At 38.0% G+C, this 27,062-nt stretch overlaps 1 protein-coding gene across 1 annotated transcript; it reads left to right on the top strand.

The window, feature by feature from the left end:
- The first annotated feature begins 580 nt into the window (after window positions 1-580).
- Window positions 581-14,355, top strand: NIFK (nucleolar protein interacting with the FHA domain of MKI67). Its single transcript, XM_027854766.1, has 6 exons — window positions 581-780; window positions 2,132-2,260; window positions 6,113-6,221; window positions 9,084-9,295; window positions 13,003-13,068; window positions 13,924-14,355. The coding sequence occupies exons 1-6, from the start codon at window positions 613-615 to the stop codon at window positions 14,116-14,118; spliced, it is 879 nt and encodes a 292-aa protein (XP_027710567.1). The 5' UTR covers window positions 581-612; the 3' UTR covers window positions 14,119-14,355.
- Window positions 14,356-27,062: the final 12,707 nt, after the last annotated feature.

Here is a 27,062-nt window from a genome sequence, read left to right as displayed (position 1 = left end):
ATTGGGTGGTGGATATGAAGAGCATGAACCTCAAAGGAGGAGAGGTTATTGGGTGCTGAAAGAAGGAGGAGAACCTGGAAGTGGCAATGAGGAGCAAAGAGTATTCCAACTCCAGTTTTGGGCATGGGGCGGAGGAAGCCCCAGGCAATGCCCTGGCACAGTGGGAAAATCCAGCTTGGATTTCAAATCAAGGAATTCATGTGAGTCTGCTACTGTGACTGTGTGACCTTGGGCAAATCGGTTTCTGAGGCTCTCTGAGACTGTTTCCTCAACTGTAAAATGAGGGAGGCGAGTTAGGATGACCTCTGAGATCCCGAAGATCCTGGAGGTCGAGCATCCCACACTCCCAAACCCTTCCACCAGCTCGGAGAAAACTCGGTCCTCACTGAGCTAAAGAAAGTCAAGCACGCCGAAGGCCGGCAGATGGCGCATGCGCTCTTCTGAAGCCTAGGCCCCGCCCCCTCTCTACCGGTCCGTTTTCAAAACTCTTCCTGAAGTTCTCCTTCGCCCTCCCTCCCTCGCCCCGCCCAATCTTCCTCTCGCGGACTCCGGGGAATGACGCACTTCCGGTAGTGCCGCCTGGTGTGCGAAGTTTCCCAGACTGAGGACGCAATGGCGGCGCAGTGGTCTATTGGTGTGGCCGAGGCTACGCGTACGGCTACAGCGTCGGGCTCGAAGACGGCGAACAAAGTTCCCAAAGAGCTTCTGTCGCTGGATCCGAAGCTGCAGACCGAGTTTCAGAAGCGGGTGGCGAGTGTCCGCAAGCGTGGAGCTAGTAAGGTGAGCGGCCGTTGAGGAGCGGCGGATGCGGCAGCACGTGCGCACTTCCCGTCAACGGTGGGGGGCGGGGATTCGAGCCACCCGCCTCAGTCGAGGTCCGGCGCGTGCCGGGGGTGGGGGCGTGGGGGCGGTTTGTGACGAGACGGACACGCGTGTCCTTTCCGACCCGAGTGGGCCTCGCCGGTCTTCCTGCCCGGCTCGGCCCGAGAGCGCGCTGTTTTATTTTCCTACTCTCCCCGCCCCCTCCCCCATCTTGATGACCTATTCAGGTTTTCAGCGCCTCCGCAGGTGAGGGTCTGCTTAGAAAAGGAACTTTGTTTGGTGGGAGGCTTTGGGCTTCAAGGGGCTGGGAGTGGGGGTGGGATATCTGTGACGTGTGTCTTAAAAGACAAATTGTACTTGAGGGAACATTGCCTGGAGGAGATGGGACACGAGCTGGGTCTTGAAGGATGAAATCAATGATAGAATTAAAGCTGGAATGAACCTCGGAGCATGTCTGGGATTTGGGTTGTCAAGTCAGAAAAGTCCTGAATAGAAAGAAGGTTATCTGAGATTTAGAATATAGGTAGTGACAGAAAATAAGAATTTTTGAGAAGAGAGAACAGTAAAGAAAAGAGAAATATATATGGTGGGGAGGCCTCATCTTACCTAATCCTAAACGTCTTAGACCAGGGGTGGAGAACCTGTGGCCTTCTAGGTCCTTGGGTATGGCATTTTGACTGAGACCAAGTTTTACAGAAGTTTGAATTAAGTCAGAGGGCAGCACTTGAGGCCCTAGAGGGCTACCTGTGGCCTTAAGGCTGCAGGTTTCCCACCTCTTTCTTAGACTCGCTTCCTACCACCACCTCCCTTCACAATATATACTCTTCTGCCTTTCCCTCTCAGGTAAGAGCATCAAATATGAGGGGCAGGGGGAGCTGCTTCTCCAGAAATTCTGATATTCCCACTCTACCCCCAGCCCAAGTAGTTTTGTAAGTACTTCAGGCCCGTGTTTTTAAGTTAGGAGATACTGAAAGACATGCCTATCTCCTTTCTGGTTTATAGTCTAAAACAACTCCATTGCCTTGGGTGGTCGTGTTTCAAAGACTTGTAATCACAATGAAGAGTAAATATGTGAAAGGTTGAGATTACCTATTTAAAGGAAAAGTTATATATGTACATGGTAAATGATTTTGGGGGCATCTTTAGAATTACAAGTGTGGGATCATGAACTTAGAACTGGAAGGGGTCTAAGAGGGCATCTGGGCCCCATTTTAAAGAGGAGAGTTGGATTAGTTATATTTAGGGAAAACATTTCTTAGGTTAAATGAGAATGAGAAATGATGTGAGCCTTTTTTCTCCCGTTTTTCAGCCAGAGAAACTGACTCCTGGAGTGGTATATTTGGGTCACCTTCCCAGAGGCCTTTATGAACCTCAACTCAAGGAATACTTCACTCAATTTGGAACTGTCAAAAGACTTAGGCTCTCCCGAAGTAAAAAGGTAAAGATTTTATAGTTCATAGGATCCTAGATTTCAAGTTTGAAGGGACCTTAGAGGCTGATTTTACACATTAGGAAACTGAGGCTTGAAGAGGTTAAGTTTCATGCCCAGGATCACACAACTAGTAATACTTGTCCAAGGCAGGATTTGAACCTGGGTCTTCTGATTCCAAGTCTAGCACTCTATCCTTAATTTAGCCTGTTTTGTGGAAAAGAGATTTATTTTCTTTCTATAGGACTCTGCTCTCATCCATTTCTTGTTCCTTTTTCATATGCTTTTCCAGCCAGTTTCCATTGTTGAAACTTATATAGGAAAATTGGAAATCAAGAGTTTATTGGAAGCACAGTCATCCTAAATTTCATTTAATGCATCATGATATCTTGTTTATTTGTTTTTGAGTGTCAGAATGAGAGGATTGAATATGTTGTCTTTCTGTAATCTGCTTATAGTATAGTATTAAGTAATTTCCATAAAAGTTAAGTGCAGTTAAGTTTGATTGTTTCATCTATTGTATTCCTAGAGAAAATAGGATTGCAAGGGGAATATAAATCATGATGCAGAGACTTTTAACTTCTTCCTCGAGACTAGAAAATGACCATTGGAAGTTTTACTACAGGGTAAATCAATTGTTTTTCAGAGCCTGCACACCTCCTATACTACCTATTCCTTTTCCATCCTTCATTAAAAGCTGTGTCAGAAAAAGACCCATCAGTCATTGTTATACTTTTAAATTTTCATTAACACTTTTAAAAAGCATAGAGGCCTGTCATTTCCTAGTAAATACTACAACATGTGGATCTGTAACATTCCTATAGTTTTTAGGTAATGAAATTAAGTAACCCCAAAAAAGCATCTTTGTTATAATAGGGAGTCAGCTCCCTTTCAGTTCAACAAACATTAAGTATCTATATTGTGTGAGAGAGGCTATTATAAGCATTATGCTAATGATGAGTTAACAAAGACCAAAAATGAAAAACTGTCTCTGCCTTTAAAGGAATCTGGAGTGGCTTACTAGCAGAGGTAGCACCTTAGTTGAGTGTCAAAGAAGCTAATGTACAGGTGCTTGGAGACAGAAGATTAATGCCAAGATCAGGGAACCACAGGTAGAGCATTTTGATTAGAATGTAGTAGTTGTGAGAGGAGTACTGAGAAACCTGGAGTGATACAGATGGAGCCAGAATATGGAGTTTTAAGTGCTAGGTGAAGGCACTTGTATATTATCCTAGAAGCAATAGAGCAGTTCTGAAGGGTCTTGACGTGGTTAGTGGTGCCGAAGGTTATATTCAGGTTGGGGGCCATCTAAATGGTGCAGTAGATGTGCTTGGAGTCAGGAAGATTCCACTTACTTAGTTCAAATCTGGCCTCAGACACTTACTAGCTGTGTGTCCCTGGGCAAGTCACTTAATCCTGTTTACCTCAGTTTCCTCATCTGTAAAATGAGTATCTTTTGGCAAGAAAATCCCAAATGGAGTTGCAAAGAATTGGACATGAATGAAAACGAATGAACAGCAACAGTATTCAGATTGATCACTGTTAACATTGTAGACTAGTTGAAGCTGCTGCCCCCAAACTTTTTCCTCTTACTGCCTAAAAAGAGGAATGCCCTTCTCCCAAGGAAGTGAATTTTGGCACATGACTTAAAAATTTAACAATTTATGTTTAAAGATGATGGAAAACCAGTAGATTGGATCTCATCTCTTAGCTTTGTGTGGGCTCACTAGCAACACAACATAATTTGGAGGGAGTCAGGTTGGTCAGAATACTACCTATCTTCAAATATTTGAAGTATCATTATACCCCAGAGGGTAGCACTAGAAGTAATGGTTAGAAGTTGGCAGAAAAACCAGTTTACTCTTGGCTAGATGACCACAGAGATCTTCTAACTCTTAAAATGTATGATTCTGTGACCTGGAATGACAAATCTTCTAGACATCCTCCCACAGAGATATGTAAGTGGATGAGATCCAACCAAATACACTATTTCCAGCCTCTCCTTGTCTTTTCTAGTTCTCTTATGATTTTTATAAGTTTTTTTTATATCTTCTATTTTTTACATCATTATCTCAATAATCCCTCTTCTCCCTCAAAGAGAGCCAATTCATATGATAAATAGCATTTTTTAGAGGAAAAAAAATCACATCTAATTGATAATTTTTAAAACTCTGAAAATGTGTATAAGGTAGTAACACTGTTGAACCTTCTACCTCCACAAAAGGATAGATTGGAGATTGTTTTCTTATATGTCTGCATTTGAGTCTCACTTGGTCTTTATGATTTTGTTACTTTTTTTTTTTTAGCTTTTTTGTGTGTAATTCTGTCCATTTGCATTGTTGTAGTTACTATATATATTGTTTTCTTGGTTCTGTTTACTATTCATCTAGATAATTCCATGTTTCTCTTTATTCATTGCACTCATTTCATTTCTTTTAGCACAGTGATATTCTATTATATTGATGTGCCAAAATTTGTTTAGCTATTCCCGAACTGATTGGCATTTTCTTTGTTTCTAATTCTTAGCTCTCATAAAAAGTGCTTCTATAAAATACTTTGGAATATTTAGGACTTTCTTTTTATTGATGACTTCCTTGAGGAAGCCCACTAATGGAATCTGATTCAAAGGATATGGACATTTTAATCACTTTATATACATAATTATATGTTGCTTTCCAAAAGGGTGATGCCATTTCACAGTTCCACCAATAGTGTATTAGTATATCTCTCCTTCCACAACTTTTCCAACATTGATTGTTGTCAATTTTTTGTCATTTTTGCTAATTTGCATCTCATTTGATTTTAAAGTAGATTTCCTACTGCCAGTGTTTTACACCTGAACTCATCCTGCTCTCTAGAAACTTCAGTGGGAGTTTCTGTACCATCACTTTCTATGCCCCTCTGCTTCTTCCTAACAGTTGTGTGTTTGAGGGATCCTTTTCTACATTGCACGTGACAACACTTCTGTTCACTTCCAGTTCCTAGACCCATCAATCCCTTATCTCCTGACTTAGGTAGTATAATGGTATATAAATACAGCTACGCACTCCATTTATGACACCACTACTGAGCTTATGAGACCATGCCAGTTTCTAAGTGAACTATGTCATGTTCATCCCATCATAAGTCCTGGATTCTAGTGATAATAAAACTCAAGTCAGTAAGTATTAACTGCGTTACTCCATGTCAGACAATATTGCTAAGCACTGGGAATTAGAAGAAAAGTTTAAAAAAAAAAAAGTTGCTCACTAGAAGCCCATAATTTAATGGAGGAGAATTTAAGGTGTCCTGGAGGTATCTGTTTTGATATAGTTACAATATTTGGAGATTTGGGAATGTGAGATGAAAGATCTGGAGATAGGTCAGGGTTGCATAAGTAGACCTGAGAATCATCTGCATAGACGTGATAAGTGAATCCTTGGGAGGTGATCGAGATCACCAAATGAAAATAATAGATAAGAGGGTCCAGGAAAGAGCCTTGGGGGACACCCCTGGTTAGATGGATACAACTGGATGAAGTTCCAGCAAAGGAAACTGAAAAGGAATGGTGGTCGTACAGGGACGGGAACCAAGAGAGAGCAGTCTTTTGAAAACCTAGAGGGAAAATAGTGAATATGTAAATTGCTACCACTTGTTTGTATCACAACTGTATTAACCTTTCTTTTAAAAAAAAAAAAGTTTTTTTCTGTTTTTTAAATTGCTGGCCATTCGTGATTGTGTGATGAAGTATTATGTTAGTTGTCTTCAGTCTGGCACCCTTAACAAGTAATTTACATGACTTAAATTAGTGAAATTCTGTGGAATTTTTTGTTTATTAAAATTTTCACACTGTGCCTTCTCATGATGGACTTTCTCTTGCAGACTGGAAATAGTAAGGGCTATGGATTTCTGGAGTTTGAATCTGATGATGTTGCTAAGATTGTTGCTGATACAATGAACAACTACCTTTTTTGTGAAAGGCTATTGAAGTGTAAGTATCTCTGGAAGATATTTTCCTGTCAGACTTGTGACGTGATTATAATATGGTCTTTATCTCAGGGTGGGCAGTTTTCTCCTTTTTCTCTTTTATCTTACATTTAATATTACAAATGAATCCTCTTCTAGTGTTGGAGGCTTATGTGTATGGTGATCAGGCCGCTCAGCCACTTAGAGACAACTAACTCATTTCCAGGGTAATTCCTTGTGGATAATTGGTTAGATTTAGGTGCATTTCCAAGTTTCCAGTTCAGAATAATGCCTGTCAGAATTTATAGTTTATGTAATGCTAGAAGAGCAATGAGCTGTTAAGATAATTTCATGAAAAACTTACTTGAGCTTCCCTCATTTTTAAAGCAAAATACTTAACTTGATCCCTGTCCCTTGGAGGGAAGGGCAGAGTGTGAGCCAGCAAGAAGCATATCTACAAAGTACCATCCAGTGCATGACTATGTTCCTTCTCTTACCTGATTATACAGTGATTCTCTACTTCTCTGACTGCATAGGAGAACATTCTACATGATGAATATTCCAGATAACAAGCTTACATCTTACAGAAACTTTATCTTGACTGGGTTTCAAGGAAGTCTTACAAAAATATTACTATAATTAACAATAGTTGTCTACAAAGCAGATTTCTCTAAGTGAGCAATGGGTCAACTCTTCAGGTAAAAAAGATGCAGTTGGGTGTAGTAGAAAGAACCCTAGATGTGGAGTTGGAAGACCTGAGTTCAAATCTCTGCTCCTTCTGTTTGCTATCTTTGTGACTTTGGGCAAGTCAATATCTCTGGGCCCTAGTTTTCATCATTTGTGAAAAGAAAGGGTTGGATTTGACTTCTGAGTTCTCTTCTAGCTATAAATCTGTGCTCTGATTTCCAGATAAGTGGTGTGTTAATGTATATTGTTGTAATATTATTCTCTAGTTTCATACTTTTGTTTGCCTACGTGGAGTGTGATCTCCATAAGGATGTATTCCTTAGGTATCCTCTACTGTGCTTGCAAACAGGTGGTGGTGGGTGATGGTGGTGGTGGTGTGGTGTTTTAATGCATTTAGAAAAATGATTTGGTAAAGAAGTTGGGTCCCTCACAGCAATAACTCTACTAGGTTTATAACCCCCAAAGACATCAAAGAAAGAGGAAAAGGACCCTATGTACAAAAATATTTATAACATCTGTTTTCATGGTGGCAAAGAATTTGAAACCAAGGAGGGTGCCCATCAATTGAGGAATGACTGAACAAGTTATGGTATATGTATTTGATGGGATGCTCTTATGCTGTAAGAAATAAGGTGGTGGTTTTAGAAAAAAAAGACTTATGTGAACTGATTCGACGTGAGCAGAACTAGGATAACAATTTATACAATGACAACAATATTGTAAAGAAAAATAGCTTTGAAAGACTTAGAAACTGATCAATATAGTGGAATCAAAGGACTCATGATGAAACATGCTTTATCCATTTTGAGATAGAGAGGTGCTGGACCCAGGCTGCAGATTGAAGCTTTTTTTTTTTTTAATGTGACTATTACAGGAATTTGCTTGACTATACATGTTTGTAACAGGCTTTTTTGTTTGTTTGTTTGTTTTCTCAATGTGTGGGGGAGAGGGGGGAGAGGGTGGTGGGAGAGAATTCAAAACTGAAAATTAAGTAAATTGAGTTTTAGAAAAAAAGTTGGGTCCATACTCAGCTGAGGTAGGGTGGGAAATCACCAACTAACATTGCTTTCCTTGCTCTCCATCACCTCAAAAATAAAATTTGATTTTGGGGGTATTTTTCTCATTTTATACTTTCTTATGGTGCAGTAATCTGCAGTGGTGCAAGCACCACAGGCTCTCTGTACCTGCTATGGTGTGTTTCACTACTCTGCCACAGTACCTATGGTGGACCAAGTACCTGCCCACCCTTATACTTGAGGTGCTGCATTCCACATCTCCCACTCCCACACCCCTTTGGGTAGCTGGGTGGCTCAGAGGATAGAGTGCCAGGCCTGGAGTCAGGAAAACTCATTTTCCTGAGTTCAAATCTGGCCTCACACATTAGCTGTGTGACCCTGGGCAAGACACTTAACGCTTTTTGCCTCAGTTTCCTCATCTGTAAAATGATTTGGAGAAGGAAATGGCAAACCACTACAGTATTTCCCAAGGTCTTTGTGAGGATAAAATGAGATAATCTTTATGAAGCCCTTAGCATAGTGCCTGACACATATAATAGTTGATATATAAATATTAGTTAATATCATAGCTAGATTTTGCTAAATATTGTACAGACAGGAAAATGAAAATTTCTTGGAAACTTTGTTTCCAGCAACCATAGAAATCTGAGATTTGACTACTTTTGTAATTTCTGGGATTTTTTTGGTGGGGTATTTTTTTGTTTGTTTGTTTTTAGCTTTTTGGTGGGGCAGTCGGGGTTCAGTGACTTGCCCAAGGTCACACAGCTAGTAAGTGTCAAGTGTCCGAGGTCATATTTGAACTCAGGTCCTCCTGACTCCAAGGCTGGAGCTCTATCCACTGCACCACCTAGCTGCCCCTGTGGAATTTTATTGTTAAAGGGGTAGAGAAATGCTGGATATAGGGATTGGTGGTAAGGAAATGACAATAAAATTAATGTGTAAAGGGTAAAGCTCCTGTTCGATTTTCAGTATTAAGTATATAAAGAAGTCAAAGGTTCTGATTTTGATTATCCTTGTACATGAAATTAAGCATATTATTTATGAGATCAGTATTTACATTTTTCCCCATGTTGTTAGTCAGTTACACTGTAATTTATTTGATTAAGGTTCGAAAGTGGTAGTAATTAGGAAAACCATGTTCAATTTTCTCTTTGATTGAGAGAACTTTTGTGTGTATTTTGTAGGTCATTTTGTGCCACCTGAAAAAGTACATGAAGAACTTTTCAAAGGCTGTGACATTCCATTTTCAAAGCCCTCTCATCCAGCAGTAAAACGCTATAACAAGGAACGAACATATGAAGAAAAGATAAGAATGGAGAAGCGATTTAAAAAGAAAGAAAATAAGCTCCGAAAGAGATTAGCTGAAAAGGGAATAGATTATACATTTCCTAAATTAGTAAGTGTTTATTTATGAACTACATTTAAAAATCTATGAAGGATTTTGTGTATTTGGCCGAGTGTTAGGAATATATCTTTGCCAAAGTTAACCTTGGGAATTGTATTAGGTAAAGCTTAATTTACTGTGTGGCACCTTAAATCTAAGATGAGTTGAATGTCACTACCATTCTATGATAGGAGCAATATCCTAGTCCCGACCCACATTCAGGTTAGTCTGCTTTTTCCTTAAAAGGTATTGAGACCTTCTCCAGGTTTGGTTGATTCTGTTCATATCACATTATCATTACCTGAGCACAGAGCAGTCCTGAAGAGCTCCAGGGACACCTCTGATGCTTGCCTGATGGACCTTGATGAGTAATTTAAGAAAAGGAGTTTTGTTCAGCCAGATCATCTTGAGGTGTCCTCAGTACCTGTCTTCATTGAATATTCTTCTGCTATGGCTAATACCTCATTTTATTCCAATGTTAAATCTAAAGTACTTCAGGGACTTGATTGAATCAAGACCAAACTAGAATATTTGCCCTAGTTTTGCAGGATTGGAACATAATGAACTCGTTGAGTTGGCAGTGCAAAGGAAGGTAAGCCCTGACTGGGTGTCATACACTTTTGGTGGTGCTTTTGGTGATGCTTCTAGAATGATGGTTGCTTGTTGTGAGCTTCACCTCATAGCACATTAGAGGGTAAACCACCTGGGGCCTTTCAGCAAGGAGAAATTGATGTGAGTATGCCTGTCTTTAAGAACTAAATTTTGAAGATAATTGGGCAAACTTTGTCTCAGGCCCTCCAGCTTTGTTTGGATTTGGAGCCTGATAATTTAAGCCTTTATATTCTACTAGGGGAATCTCTAAAGTATTTGGCTTACCTTCAGAGCAGCCTGAAGGGTTGAAATTTAAGGAATAGAGAAAGATTTCCCCTCATTGGGAGGACTAATTCCAAATAACTAGTTGTGCTGTGCTTGTTGGGACTGGATACCTTTATATGTAATGGACATTATCACCCAATTTAGGAGAAGCCTTCTGAAACTTCAAAGGGCCTAAAGGGCCTTCCTTTTAGGAAGTCAAACTTTGGTTTTGAATGACTTTTTGGAAATGATTGTGCAGCTGAACCAGCAGTCCTAAAATTGTATATGAAAATAACTAACCATTAAGAGGGTGATATGAGGTTCTTCAGTGAGAAAATGCAAATCAAAGCAGATCGCTTGTATTTTAGTATTGTTTTGACTGTGCTGAAGAAACTATTAGAGTTTTGTTTTTTAACTTGGAATTTGAGGGACAAACCTCAATTTTTATTTATTTATTTATTTGCATTCTTTGGTGCAAGCCATTGGGGGTGAGGAGGGGTGGCATTTGAAAGGACAATTCTAAAATCTTCCTCAGAGGCCTAAAGATATTTATAGAATTAGGGATATGGACAGGTGTACTCATTGCTTCCCATTTAATTAGCTAAGGACAGTCAGGGATGCTGCATTAGTTTAAAAGGTTTCCATTCCACTCTGCCACACCCCCAACTGAGCTGTAATTCTCTGTTACTTCTAATTAGGGGTCCCTGAAGAGCATAGAACTCAAGCCTCAATAGCTTTTCCTTAACCCCAGCAGAAATGACTATTACTTTCACACGGGAAATAAAGTACATGTACTGGCCTAGAGGAGTCTCTGGTTCTGTTGCCTTTTGTGTTTGTATTATGTCTATCCTCCAGCACAGGAAGGTAAGAGTTAGGCCCCAGCAGTAGCAACACCTGCAGTGCTTTTGTCTAGCACAGGAGGACAAAAGCAGCTGAGTAGCGTTCAGGCCCTACATTAGTATTCCATCCCAGCATAAGGGTAGTGGCGGTTGTCTTTTCCATGGCACAGGAGCTCAAAGTGACTGACAGAGTGGGCATCAAACAGTAGATAAATTTCCAGTAGCAGTCAACCCAGTGACAAAAGGCAGGTTTTACCTTAGCCTTACGCTTATTACTGTAATGTAAAATTGATTAGGACCCTCCACAATGCTTCCAACACAATACCCACTGATAATTGTTCAGCTCCTTCCTAAGAAGGGCTTAGAGGACCAAGCTGGGGCATGTGTGTCCCCTAAGGCACCCCACCCTTTTTTTTTTTTCTGGACCAGTTCAAAGCTGGAATAGTCCATTTTCAAAAAGATGAGCAATTTTCAGGTATGGCTTTACTGTGACTTCTGGAGTCTTTGTATTAGGCTAGCTTTGTTACTTAACTGCTGGAGTTAGGGGAGTAAGTACTATGTAATAGCAAACTTGTTCCCTTATTGTGGATTGACTGGCTTCCTGGACCTAACAGATTTCTTTCTGATCAGCTCAAGTCTTTGAGCCTATTATTTGGACCCTTACCAGCCTCTTCTACATTCTCTCTGTCCCTATCTTATATTATTTGTGGATTTTTTTTTTCAAATCTCAATGCAGATTACTATGACCTCCTCGTTGATAAATATTATGGTCTTTTCTCAGTCTTCTTCCCTTCTTGACCTTGTTACAGTTTTTGTCTCACAGTTACTCCTACTTTCCAAATATTCCCTCCTCCTTTGATTTCCATGACATCACTCATTCCTGCTTCTTCTTACTTGTCCTATTTCTCTTCAGTCACCTTCATTGATTCATTGTCTACTTCCTACTCCTTAAATATGTCCCCTTATACCTCATCTTAGGCTGTCTGTAAACTTCTTCCCTTCATTATTTCATCTACTTTCCATGGCTTAGTTTTTACTCCTATTTAGGTAATTTCAAATTTAAGTTTTCGATTTCACTATCTGAAGCTCTTTCCTATATTTCCAAATACCTACATAGGTATGTGTTGGAGGTGTTAAGGGTGAACATTTCCAGAACTCAACTCCTCTTCCCTCCTCTGAGCTTCTCTTCTTTCTGTTGAGAATGCCACCATTTTCCCAGTGAATTTAGGGGGAATTTATCTTTTCTCTTTCTTATCCTTAGAGTTCATCAGTTTCATCCTTATCATTTTTCCCTCTATAACATCTCTTTTATTAGTCCTGTTCTTTGCTTACAGGTATACCCATCTGCATCAGGCACAGACTTGTAATAATCTTCTAACTAGTTGTCCCTCCTCTAGGCCTTCTATTGTACAATCTGTTCTTTCTGATGCATGGATCTGACCATGTTGTTTCTATGCTAGAAAGTTTTCAGTGACTTCTTATGGCTTCCAAGATAAAATACACATTCCTTGACCTGACATTCAACTCTTTCCAGTCTTATTTTCCAGCTTATCTTTCCCCTTCACATACTCAATGGGCCAACCAAATTGGGACACTATTCTATCTCAGTCTGCTGTCTAGAGGACTTTAGATTCCATCCATACCTTTATTACATTATACATTGTAATATGTTTGTTTATTTGTATACACTTCTCTTTTCTCCCCTTCCCCACTCTTCCATTCCCTTGAGGAAAGCTACTGACCTGTCCATATCAGGGATGCTTAACCTGGGGTCTGTTAACTTGCTTTTTTTGGTAATATTTTTATAACTATTTCAATATAATTGTTTTCCTTTTTAATATATGTTTTTATTAATTTTAAAACGTTCTGAGAAAGGGATGTCCAGGCTTCTCAAGGCTGGGGTGCGGGAAGCAAGGTGTCCATGAAAATAAAGGTTAAAAATTACTGGTCTAAACTGTTATCAATAACAAAAGTAATAATCTCAAAACTATATTAAAATGTTATCATCTTAAACTTTTGTTTAAGGTTTTACAGAACAGGAGAAAAAAGAAGGTTGCAGGGACTACTCTTCAGAAGTCTGTTGATAATGAGGTAAAAGTATTTGGGGCACCAAATGTTAACAATGCATATTTAGATAGGTATGGGGGGTGTGTGTATATATGTAAATAACTTGTTAAATATGTATTATAGGATTTACCCAAGAGGGAAAAAATGAATGTTTCAGATACTGTCTTTAATTCTGTGGACAGCCAGGTAAAATTACATTATTTACACTGCATCGAGCTTTAGATGTGGTCACTATAATAAGCTCGATAGGTGAAAATAACTTACTGATTTCTTTTAAAATTCAGAAGTCAAGTGAGTCATTGTTTTATAATAAAATTCTTTATATATGGGGAGTTAGAGTTTGAGATAAGTTTAAGAGAACCTATTAAAATTGACTTATTACAGTACTTTACATTTTGATTCACCTCAATGTATGTAATTTTATATATAGGGATATATAATTTGAAAAAGTAGTATTTGCAGCTTACATCAGGGACTTCAGTATTAATGCTCTAATTAATTTAAAGAGGAAGAGATCAGTCTTACTTTCTTGACAAGTATCTGAACTACTACCTACTTGTATATGCAAATTGAATGAAGAAGTGTGAAAACGCCTTGAAATTAATATAGAAACCAGATTTACAGCTGCTTTCTAAAAGCAGACTGATATTTATGTCTAATGTCCTTACTCTTTGACTAATTGTGCAAATCAGTTGACTTTCCTAGCCCTTCAGTTCTCTCATCTGTAAAATAAAATATTTGGACTAGATTACCTTTTGTGTCCTTATTTCATCTTAAGAGTCCACATTTCTGTATCTCTGTAAATTAAGAGCCTTCACATACACAAACCAGAAATGACATTCAATGTATTTACTTTTGTCTTTTGTTTCTTGTATCTAGGGTCCCACAGCCATTTGTTCACCAACATTTTTAGAGAGGCGGAAAGCTCAAGCAGCTGAAATGAATGATGATGAAGTAGATAATGAAATTGTACTTAAACTACCACCAATTGTTAACAAGAAAGTAACACCATTGACTCAGACTCCACCAAGTTCAAGAAGAAAAAAGGCAAAGAACAATAAAGGATTGTCCTGAATATGGCATCTGCCCAGGGAACTTGGGTTTTGTTATTAGAACCTATTCTTGTATATGATGGCAGTTCTGAGTAGTTCTTCTTAACCATTTGTTAATTGTTAATTTTGTGGGGGAAATCTTTTGTAAAATTCTTCCATTTACCAATATAGATAATGCTAACTGACTACTTTTGCTTTAATAATGTTTGAAAAAATTATTTTACTTTTATGAAAGGAAGTAAAATTACTTTTGTATTTACTCATTCTTTAGCATGATAAAATAAGGTAAATGTTTTCAAGCTTTGCTGAATGTAGAAAGGTAATACTCAGATTTAGAGGAGAAAACAGCATCACCAGTATGAGTACATAAGGGGAAAATTTTTAACCTGCTATTGCTCAAAAGTATTAATGCATGCTACCTCTTCAGATGACGTGTACTTGTGTTGCTTGCTAGTTATGCAGATACTTTCCACTTCTATTGCTTTTGTTTTGCCCACAGTCCCATAAGTGAACCATTGGTTTTTAGGATCAGCTTGTACCCTAATCTTTGTCCAACATACTAACTAACATAAAAGGATTCATATCAGAGGCAAACCCTTTGTTACTGGACCTCTATTATTTTGCAGTAATGTTAATACATTACAACCAAACTTCACTACAGTATTGTTCATTGTGAAAAAGAAATGCCCATTTATGATGCTCCTATCCTATGAAGCAAGCTGTCCCCATGTTTACTTAATGGCTTATTTCCATGGAGCCTATATTAGGTGGGAGTTAATATCTATACTCAGCTACCTCATTAGACAGATCTGATCATTTTTCCACAGTATACCTTTGTTGTATTAAGATTTGAGAAAATGTATGTAAAGTACTTTGCAAACCATATGTAGCTCACAGCAGTCAATTGAGAATTCTTAAAATAAGGTAGTAGAACTTGGCTGATAACTAGAAGAGAGTAGTAATTCAGGTATTCTACAGTTTCCAGTATCTGACTTCTAGACATGTGTACATACGTGCCTGCAGCACAGGTATGTAAGTGTTTACTCTAGAAATTGGATGGGTGGAAATGTTCCTTGCATCACCATCAACCTACCTTATTTATGTGGCTAGTCAGTCACAGCTATGAAGAGATAGAGGCCTGTGTTCTCATCTGCAATTTTCCCTTTTTGCTGGATGTGAGCAGCAGGACTCTAATGTTCTTAACCCCTGAATGCCTGTATCAGATATAAATAGTTAAGTTCCCAGGCTGAACTACAGAGCCTCCTTTCATATGATGGCTATATAAACACAGACAGACCTATGGTAGTAAGCATGATTAAAGATACTGATTCTGTACAAAGCATTTTGTAAGTTCTAGACAACCAAGTTAAATATTTCACTCTAGTAGTATTTACCCCTCCCCTCCCCCCGTCCTCTTAATATAACTTGAGTGGTCATAAATTATCTGCTGTGGTAAATTACTGAAATGTAACAAAGGGTATGCCTCTGATGTGAATCCTTTTATGTTAGTATGTTGGACAAAGATTAGGGTACAAGCTGATCCCAAAAACCAATGGTTCACTTATGGGACTGTGGGCAAAACAAAACCCACTGGAGTGGGTTGCCATTTCCTTCTCCAATGGATTGAGGCAAACAGAAGTTAAGTGACTTGCCCAGGCTCACATAGCTAGTGTCTGAAGTCAGATTTGAACTCAGCATGACTCCAGGCCCAGAGCTATCCACTATGCCACTTAGCTGCCTCCCAGACAAACAGAGGTCAAGTGACTTGCCCAGGGTACATAGAAAGTAAGTGAGGCTGGATTTGAACTCGGAGCTTCCTGACTCTAGGCCCGGCATTCTATCCACTGAGCCATCTAGCTGAACCATTGCTTGCTGGTTTGTTTTATAACAACATATGCAACTTAGGTTTGTTTATTTGGCTATTAAAAAGACAAAAGGACACTCATCTTCAATATATTAAGGCTTCCATCCCAATTTCTTAAAATTTTCACAGGCACTTTAGAGGGTACAACTTTTGAGTCCAATTTGTAACAACAGACTGGAATTATAGAATTCATTTTCCAAGCTAAAGTGAACATCATAAAAGCAAAAGCTTCCAGTTAGTTCAGTGGGACATGGTATAGTAATTTTTAGATATTCCCTATAGTTAACTTGATTGATTGAGCACAAAAGGAACAGAGGTAAAGAAGTAAGACTAATCTCTTCCCAAAGAACAAATATCCCTCATATTCTGCATTCATACCTCAGGCTTACTGCTCCAAGCTTTTCCATACTTCTGGATTCTGCGTTCTGCCCCATGTGGGCATGCTGCCTTATTATAGAAGATGCATATTGTGAGGAAAAGAATTATAGACCTAGGTGATTATAACTGGACATGAAACACCAGTCAATAAGCTGCAAATATACCCTCCTGGGTAAATTTCTTTTAATAAAGACTGCAAACTTATGATTATGGTGGTAACTCATGGTATAAATCTGCAGAAAAAGCCATTCTTGGAAAAGGTATAATATCAGCATCAGTTATCTTCTGTGATAACTACATCCTTAAAGTTGAGCAATAGTGCAGTCTCTGTCTCCTGCCCCATTTTCATAATCACTGAATCTTCTGTCCATACTTTAGCCTATTATATTGGCTACTCCAACTGAACAACCCTTTCTTCTAATCTTTCTAGAGTGGCTTGTCCTTAAATGAAATAATATAGGTGTAAAATATAGGGGCGTTTCCCTGTTCTTATCCATGTGCGTCCGTATCACAATACTCTCAATCATCATTGTCCAAATTTACCAGTGTGGACACAAAACAGCATGTACACATTGTAGCAAACAATACTTCTAATGTGGTCCTCGTTAGTGATAGTACTACTATCCCTCTGAGATTACCTTCCAAGCAAGTCAAGTTAATGAGTATTTAAGTGCCCACTACATAACAGGCACTATGCTAAGCCCTTCCCTCTGCCCCATGTATGTCTTAAATATACATCGTTGTTTGCATATTGTCTGCCCCATTAGAATGTGAGCTGCTTGAGAACATACACTACTCTTGCTTTTACAGTTAGTCCTTCCACATCACAGGGTTACAGTGCCCCTGCAATCTGGAAAATCCATGTAAAAAGTTTTGGCCCTCCTTTGATGACCAGAGAAGTCTGAAATATTATGGTATTAAAAAATGAAATATGTTGATGTTATGAAATACCATACATATGTTTCGTGCATTTCTGAGTTTCTAAACTTTTTCTGTGTTGTCTGCTGGCCTTTGTGTGTCTTCAGCTTCTGCAAAACTTCCCAAAAATTCCCATTTAATTTCTTATGCCAACCCATAATGTATCGAAACCACAGTGGGGAAAGTCAAAATGTGGAAGGGATAACTATTTGTATCCTTAGCACTTAGCTCATTGTCTGGCACAAAGTAAGTGCTTAATAAATGCTTGTTGACTCTCACTTGGTACAAATCTGAATGCAACAATATCTTTATCACTGTCATTACCTTCCCCCTCAGCTATAGGAGCTTCTATTGGTTCTCACTCTCCAAATCAAGCCTCATATAGAAATGGATAGGCATTTAGGTTCCTGGAGAAAGAATACAAACTGATAGAGTGATAATTAAGCAAGAACACTAATCCAGAGCCATTTAACCAAGACAGTTTGCTTTCAGCATTGTAGAATGCTGGAGCCTAAGCTATTGTAGCAAACCACTGCTTTGGTATCTGGCAGATCATCAGTCCAAAAAATTCATCTTGTGGGCAACCTATGCATTTTTCCTCACACAACAGAAACACAGTTTTCAACTGGTCCTGTACTCAAAACCTTTCCATCTTAGTATGAAACATGATACCCTTGAAGGATATGCTCATCACTTCTAATCTCATCACTCTGCTGCTAACTCAGGGGACTAACATTGTCCTCAGCCCTCTCTCCCCTCTGATAGTAGAACTAGAGAGGTACACTAAACTCCTCCCAAAGCCTTCCTTTATAGAGGTCAGAAATTGGACTTCAGGTGACACCACCTTGCCTCTGCTGCTCTGCCTGGTCTCAACTCCTCTGAACAAGATACCCCCGGGTGTCTCTTCCCCTGAGCTTCACCACCTTGGCTCTCTCCCCCCACCCCACCCCTTTTCTGCCTCCTTTTGTGTGTTGTCTTCCACCATTAGATTGTAAGCTCCTTGAAGACAGGGATTGTTTTTCTTTTTTCTTATTTGTGTACCCGGTGCTTAACATAGTGCCTGACACATAGTACTCACTTAATAAATATTTATTAAATGAATTGAATTAGTAGAGTCTGCTGTCATCTACCAGAGTAGCTTAGGAGAGCCCAGGATCACTGCCATGTCACAATGAAGCATCAAAAGAAGATAATGCATTTACAGACAAAAGGCTAGCATAGTTCAGCGGTAAGAGGGTACATGATGACTTGAGTGAATGGGGATGGCTTAGAAGAGAAAGTAAATGTCCAGTGATTTGTTTATAGGATGTTAGGTTCTATGTTAATTTTCTCACCAGGCATTGCTTTTATTTTTTAAGAATTCCAGTGAAACAATTACAATTTTTTTTTAAAATACTACATCAGAGTGGGAGTACCCTCTACATGTAGTAATCCACATATAATATGCTCAGAGATGTAAGTGATGGCCCATGGTCACTTAGCCAATAAATGTTTGAGCCAAGGTTCAAATCTTAATCTTCTTGGAGGAAGTTTAGCACTCTAACCTCTACAGTATACAGCCCCTTTTTAAAAGATGTTTCTTTAATATCAAAAATGTAAATGGAGGGGCAGCTAGGTGGCACAGCAGATGGAGTCAGGAGAACCTGAGTTCAAATCTGGCCTCAGACCAATCACTTGACACTTACTAGCTGTGTGACCCTGGGCAAATCACTTAACCCCAACTGCCTTAAAAAAAAAAAAAAGTAAATGGAAAGAACAGTAACAATAACCCAAAAAAATCCTTGAAGGTGAATGCCACATGATTATAACAACCAAACCTGTCCCTAAAGAGATAAGATAATTGACTTCCTAGCTGATCAGCATTTTTGTCCAGGTCACTTCTCCACAACAACCTAGAAAATTTTCCAGAGACCAAATTATGGGTGGGAAAGTCAAGAAGAAGTCACAGGGAATCCTTTTTCCAGCCTGAGACAGCTTAGGAAGATGGAAAGAGAGGTCTGTGGACACTGGGCCTTGGGCTGGTTAGGAGTGTAGGGCAATAGTAGCTGTGAAAGGACTTCCAGCATTAAATGTGGTAAGAGTGCTTAGCCTGAACACCAGGACAGGAAGCAGCAAAGCTGAAAGAGATCCCAGGAGACACCTACCTGACCTAGGTCTGGGAGCAGGAAAGGCCATCTGGTAGCTCAGCTGTCCATTACCCAGTTCTAGGTCATAGTTTCAGTGTAGAGAGGAGCAGTCATAAGCAAGAGGGTCCCTACTTATGTATAGATCAAGGAACAAGTTTCAGAAACATAGCTGTGGCTTTGACCCCAAGAGCAGAATGAGCACTCAATTCTAACCTTTAGCCTCTCACAAAAACCTGCAGTAGAATAATGAGGGCAGGAGACCAAGACCAAAGGGGAGCTACCAGATCAGTTGCTCTGAACCCGCAGACCTTCCCAATAGGCGAACTGAATCCAACAGTGACTGAGTCCAGCAACAGTCTGCTGAAACTCAACCACACACAAGCCAACAGATCCAAACCTGAGTGAGGAACTTGCAGAAGTTAGACTAGGAGGACAGCGAACACACCTCTCTCTAGATCACACCACTTTGGAAACACAAAAAAACTTGCAGGCTCCCAGACTGAGCTTTAAAAGCAACAGAAAGAAAAAAAAAAAAAACAGCTCAGGCCAGACATCCCCCACAGAAGTGAGCTGAGCCCAAAACTAACATAAAATGCAAAGTTAAGAAGTAGTCTGGAAGAATGAACAAACAAAAAAGGAACCCCACCCTAAAGATCTACTATGGTGATGGGGAAGCTCAACACACAAACACAGAAGACAATGACCTGAAAACATCTATAAGCATATTCCCCCAAAGAAAAATGCATATTGGACAGAAGCCCAATAAGAATTCTTAGAAGAGTTAAAGAAAGCTATAAAAAAAAAAAGAGCAAAAAATTATTTTAAAAACCAAATATGAATGGTAGAAGAAAAGATGGGAAAAGTGAGAACTATGCAAGAAAGTTAGGAAAAGAGAATTACCAGCTTTGGCAAAAAAACAAAAACAAAAACAAAAACAAAACAACAAAAAAAAACCCTGAAGAAAATAACTCCTTAAAAATTAGAATTGGCCAAATGGAAGCTAATGACTCCTTGAGACATAAAGGGATAATAAAGCAAAGTTAAAAGTGGGGGGAAAAATAGAAGAAAATGTGAATTACCCAATAAACAACTAACCAGGTAAATAGATCAAGGAGAGATAATTTAAGAATTGGACTCCTGAAAGCCCTGAACAAAAAAGAGCTTAAACATCATATTTGAAGAAATTATAAAGGAAAGCTGCAGAAATAACTTGTGACCACAAGACAAAATAGACATTGAAAGAATCAACTGACTATCTCCTGAAAGAAACACCAAAATGAAAATTCTTTGAAATACTATAGCCAAAATCCAAAACTCCCAGGTGAAAGGAAAAATGCTTCAAGCAGACAAAAAGAAATAATTCAGGTACCATGGAGCCACAGTTAGGATCATATAAGGTTTAGAAGCTACAACTAGAAAAGAATGGAGGGCTTGCAATATAATATTCCGGAAGACAAAGGACCTAAAAGTACAACCAAGAAAAATAGCAAAATTCCCAGGGGCTGGGGATGGGGAGAGGAATGGACATTTAATGGAATAGAGGATTTTCAAGCATTTCTGTTGAAAAGACCAGAGCTGAATAGAAAAACTGACATTTAAATACAGGAGTCAAAAGAAACATAAAAAGATAAACAAAAAGGAGAAATCATAAAGGAATAAACAAGGATAAGCAGTTTACATTCTTATGTGGGGAGATGATACATGTTGTGCCTCAGAATTTTATCACCAGGTGTCATAGAGAGAGTCTAATTAGACAGATGGTCTTGGGATGATTTTGTTATGTTTAGATGATCTCAAAAGAAGACTGGAAGAATAGGGAAGAAGAATGTATTGGGAAAGGGGGAAGGGAAATATCTTGCATAAATGAGGCTTACAAAAAAGACTATCAGGGGCAGCTAGGTGGCTCAGTGGATAGAGCACTGGCCCTGAAGTCAGGAGGACCTGAGTTCAAATACGGCCTCAGACACATAATATGTACTAGCCGGGTGACCCTGGGTAAGTCACTTAACCCCGTTGCCTAAAAAAGAAAAAAAAAAAAAAGAAAGGCTATCAGATCTTACAGTATACTAAAAATGTATCTGTAACAATTTGCTCCTGGATAAAAAATAGGTTGATCAGTGGAAGTGGTTGGGTACACAATATACAGAGGCTAATAAACACAGTAACCTAGTGTTTGATAAATCTAACATCCCAACTATTGGGGCAAGAACTTGCTACTCAGCAAAAACTGTTGGGAAAACTGGAAAGCAGTTTGGCAGAAACTAGACATAACCCACCATCACACATTGTATAACAAGATGAGCTCAAAACCAACTCATACTTATCAAATTGGTTAAAATGGCAGAAAAGGAAAATGACAAGTGTTGGAGAGGATGTGGGGAAAAAGGCATACTAATACATAGTTGGTGGAGCTGTGAACTTATCCAACCATTCTGAAAAGTAATTTGGAACTATGCCTAAAAAGCTATTAAATTGTGCATACTTTTTGACCCAGCAATATCATTACCAGGTCTATACCCCAGAGAGATCAAAGAAAGAGGAAAAAGACTCATATGTGCAAAAAAATTTATAGCACCTCTTTGTTGTGAAAAAGAATTAGAAACTGAGAATGCCCATCAACTGGTTAAACAAATTGTGGTTTATGAATGTGATAAAATATTATTGTGCTATAAGAAACAACAAAATTCATGGTTTTGGAAAAACCTGGGAAGACATATGTTTTGATGCAAAGTGAAGGAAACAGAACCAGGAGAACAATTTATACAACAACAGCAGTTTTGTAAAAATATTCTACTTTGAAAGCTTTAGTAACTCTGATCAACCCAATGACTCATCACAGCTCCATAGGACTCATGACAAAACATATTTTCTACTTCCAAGTAGAGAACTGATAGTCTCAGAGTACAGAATGAAGCATATTTTTTCTCTTTCTTTTTTTTTTTTTGTGGGAGAGGGGGAAGAACATGGTTAATGCAGAATTTTTTGCATGTCTATACATATTTATAATGTGAGAATGGTAGCATGGCAATTACCCCAATTTTATAGAAAATTAAAATTTGTTAGAGCTAGAGGGGACCTTAGATTTTATCTAGTCCACGTTCCTCAGAGAAGCTCAGAGAAGATAAATAATTCCTCCATGGTCTCAGCTAGTAAGTAGCAGAACACAGTCAAGATTCAAATTAAGGTTTTTTGATTCCAATGCCTCTTCCAGTAAACCTAGAGCTACACAGTTACCAGCACTGCTAACATTCCACTTGACTCACTCTGTTCTAGTCAAAAATGGCTTGCCAGCTCTTCTCCCATATACAGCATTCCATCTCCAAAACACATGCCTTTGTACAAGCAGTTTCACATGTCTGGAAATGCACTCTCCTCCTCACTGCCATCTTGTAGATCCTTAGCTTTGTTTGAAGGACAGTGCAGGTATGACTTTTCTTATAATGCATCATCTTTTCTGACCCTGAGAATGTCCCCCTCCCCCACCTAGTGTTAATGCTGTCTTCCTCTTGAAATTACTCTGCACTATGTAATATGTACTTGGTACATGTGGTATTCCTCTACTGGAATATAAGCTCCTTGGGGGCAACCACAGAAGATGGGGAGAGAAGAAAGATTTGTGTTGTACTGTCTTCAGAGAATTGCCCATAGAATTAGAGTCAAACAGTAAGGCTCTAATGCTACCATGAGTGCCTAACAGTAATGAGTAATTTGCTCCAAATAATTGTTCAGCTGCTCAGAAAAACGGACAATCTAAGATTTCTGTACTTATGATCTAACTCACTGAGTGTTTACACTGCATGAAAGGTACTGAAAGGGATACAAAGATGCTCATATAGTCTTTTCAGGAAATTTACAGTATAGTAGACATTTAAATAAATATATTTGATCCAAGTATAGGTGATCACAGACTACATGCACCTCAATTCCTAGCTGGCCTAATGTCAAAGACATTTCAAGTTGACCTTGAGACAGATCAGGTAAGGCTGGATGACTGCTCAAGCCCATCTGTACCATTGAAGGAACAATACTTTTTTATACCTGTGGTATAATATAACCGGAATACCACTTCTCCACTGGGGACTAGACATTTCAGCCTGGTTCTCTTTTGCAACACTTCTTAAACTATGGGTCACGTAACAATGTGGGGGTCTTGAAAAATTTGGCAACAGTAAAAGGTTCCAGAACACACAACAACCAAAAATTAATTCAAAATCAAATATGTAATGAATCCAAGGTGTTTCTGGCAGCATTTGCCTGTGTTGCATCACGCAATTTCACTGCAGCCTTAGTTCTGAACACACAACATGCACACTTAGCACTGTGCATACTGTCATGCCACACAATGCCAATGAACACTGCCAGAACACCTTGGCTCATATTTGAGATTATTGCATATTGTGAATTGCAGTGTTTTCACTCTATACACAAAGTTTTCTGCTCTTACAGAAACATGATAGTTTAATTGCAGAAAATAAAGATTTTTAATATTTTCTTTCTGTCACTCCTCAGCATGTAAGTATCAAATTAGTATATCTTTGGATTGTATTGTGTTAGAATGTTTGATTTTTAAAATTGCTATTATCTTCTTTTACAGAAACATAAATGTTTAATTGCAGCAAGTAAAGACAAAAGCCTTTAAATAATATTTTCCCACCATCACCGCTGTATGTGCACGTTAAGTGTGAACATCAATTTTTTAAAATTAAGCACAAACAAATGTAATTTCTTAAACCAAAGCTAGTATTTATCTGAGAAATTATTAGCAATATTTACTTATATTTTAGGACAAAAATATTTTTTGGTTATGGATAAGTAGCTAAATTTAGACAGAAGAGATAAAATACTGATGACAATGCAGCAGTCTTCATTACTAGGTGTAGTACACCTAAATTGACAAGAAAAAGAAAATACGTTGAATCATTTTTGCAATATGGATTTACTTCTAATAATGATGATGGTGTGGAAAAACCTCTTTGCTTAATTTATAATGAAGTTTTGGCTGCAGAGAGCATGAAACCAGTCAAACTAAAATGGCATCTTAATACCAAGCATGCAGCATACTGCTACAAACCAAAGACATATCTTGAAAGACTTATAAAATCTTCAAATAAAGAAAAATGATTTTTGAGAAATTTGTTACTGTCAATGAAAAGTATTTACTTGCATCTTATGAAACTTCTTATATAATTGCAAAAACTAAAAAGCCCTATGCAATAGAAGATCTCGTGTAACCTGCTGCTATTAAAATGTCAGAAATAGTCAATGAGACAAAGTATTGGGATGAAATTTGTAAAATTCCTTTATCGAATGATAGTTTCCAAAAGAATTTCTGAAATTAGTAATGACCAATTCCAGCAGCTTATTACCAGGCTTAAGGGCAGCCTAAAGTTTGCAATTCAGTTAGATGAAATGACTGATATTTCTAACATGACACAGTTGTTACTTTATGTAAGATATGTTTATGAAGGAAGCATACATGAGGAATTATTGTTTTGTCACTCTTTGGAAGGACACACAAGAGGGGAAGACATATATCTTAAAGTCAATGAATTTTTCACAAATGAAAGTTTACAGTGGAAAAATTGCATCGGAGTCTATATAGATGGTGCTGGAGCAATGATGGGCTAGAATGTTGGATTTGCAGCAAAAGTTAAAGCTGGTGGCAATGAACATATCACTTTTACTCATTGGGAAGCACTCATAGCCAAAAAAATATCACCAGAGTTAGATGTTGTACTTCTTGATACTATCAAAATCATTAACTTCATTAAAAGCTATGCCCATAAAAGTCATTTGTTTTCAAACCTCTGGAGGACATGGACTCCAATTACGAAAACTTATTACTACATGCAGAGGTAAGATGGCTCTCAAGAGGACAAAGTTTAAACAGATTATTGAAATTCAAAGATGAAGTTGTTATATTTTTGACTGAGCAGAAATCTGATTTTGTTAATTTTTTTTCATCATGACTTATGGCTTTCAAAATTGTTATTGTTGGATATTTTTGAAAAACTCAATGATTTAAACATGTCACTTCAAGGAAAAAATTGTAACATATTTATGTTAAAAGATAAAATTGAAAGTTTTACTTAAAAAGTTAGTTTATGCAAGAATAGGGTGGAAAATGATTCTTCAGAAATGTTTATAGCTACAGATGAGTTTATAATTGAAAATAACCTTCCCAAAAATTTAATTGTAAGAGTTATAATTGATCATCTGAAGTGCCTGGAGACACAGTTTTAGAAATACTTCCCTTCAAATTTGGATTCTAAAAAACTAAGTTGGGTTCATAAACCATACTCAATTGAAATAAAAAAAGCCAATCATCTGCCATTAAAAGTTCAAGAAGAATTTGCTGAACTATCAAATGACACAGGTTTAAAACTTGAGTTTCCTAAAAAATTGTTAAATGAATTTTGGCTTGGAATTAGGACAGAATTTCCAACAGTTTTTGAAATGGCTCTAAACATACTTCTGCCATTTTGTACTACATATTTATGGGAAGCGGTGTTCTCAGCATTGACAATTATAAAATCAAAATATCAATCAACTCTGAAAAATATTGAAGATACTCTATATCCTGCAGTATCAAATATTCCACCAAGATTTAATTCTTTATATAAAAATAAATAAGCACATCCATCTCATTACTATGCAAATGTGCTTTCATTTTTAATAAATGGTAAAATTACATCTATGCCAAAGAATTGTATTATAATAAATTTCTTTATTATCTACTATTAGTAAATGTTTGATTTGTATACCTATTTTATACACCTATATGCCCAGGGTTGCATAAAAGTTTCTCAGGTGAAAAAGGGTCGCGAGTGGGAAAAGTTTAAGAAGCTCTGCAAGTGAACTAAGGTTGGATATACTTTCATAAATGTCCTTTGCCTTGTGGTTTCTTTGGCAATCAGGCAAGTTAACATACGTGTGTTCCTCCTGCCAAGCAGAGCTAGACAAATACATCAATATTTCTTTGGTTATTCAATCTTGACTCCTCACAGTCTTCTTAAAATGTGGTAGATAAAGGAGTGAATAGGTCACCAAGTCCCATTAATTCTTTCTCTTTATTTCATTCCTTCCCATTCCCTAATTCAGGCCCTTGTCACCATAATGTATTCTAGACTACTGCAGTAGCATCTCAAATGGTCTCCCTAACCTCTTTTGTCTTTCTGTTTCTAGTCTATTCTTCATTTTACTACCAGATGAATCTTTTTTAGGTACCTCATCTCTGGTCTCCCTCCTCTTGCCTATCCAAATTCTAGTCACCCTTCAAACTCCAGCTTAAATGCTGTCTCTTCTGTGAAGCTTTCCCTTACTACACAGTGAGCTTCCCCTTGGAGCACCTCAACAAACATTAAATGCATGCTATGTGCAAGGTTCTATGGAATAGAAAGATAAATGTAACATAATTTCTGTGTTTGCAATTATAAAGTACGTAAGTTATATATAAGTTCATAATCTATAGAGCACTTAAATACCTATAATACTTATTTTTGCATTTCATCATGTTATAAAGATAACTCTATAATAAAACAAAATTAGATGTTTAGTTCAAAGTTTCAAAATTTTACAAGTAATTCAAATAATAGTCCTAACAACAAATTATTTTATAGAAGTCAGAGGAAATAAGCATTTAAAATCTTAGAAATCATGTGTGACCCTGGGCAAGTCACT

Source organism: Vombatus ursinus, unplaced genomic scaffold (genome assembly GCF_900497805.2).
Source record: "Vombatus ursinus unplaced genomic scaffold, bare-nosed wombat genome assembly UNPS02010548.1, whole genome shotgun sequence".
NCBI classification, from domain to species: domain Eukaryota; kingdom Metazoa; phylum Chordata; class Mammalia; order Diprotodontia; family Vombatidae; genus Vombatus; species Vombatus ursinus.
The sequence above is the reverse complement of the archived record's forward strand: the minus strand, read 5'-3'. Positions and strand labels throughout refer to the sequence as shown.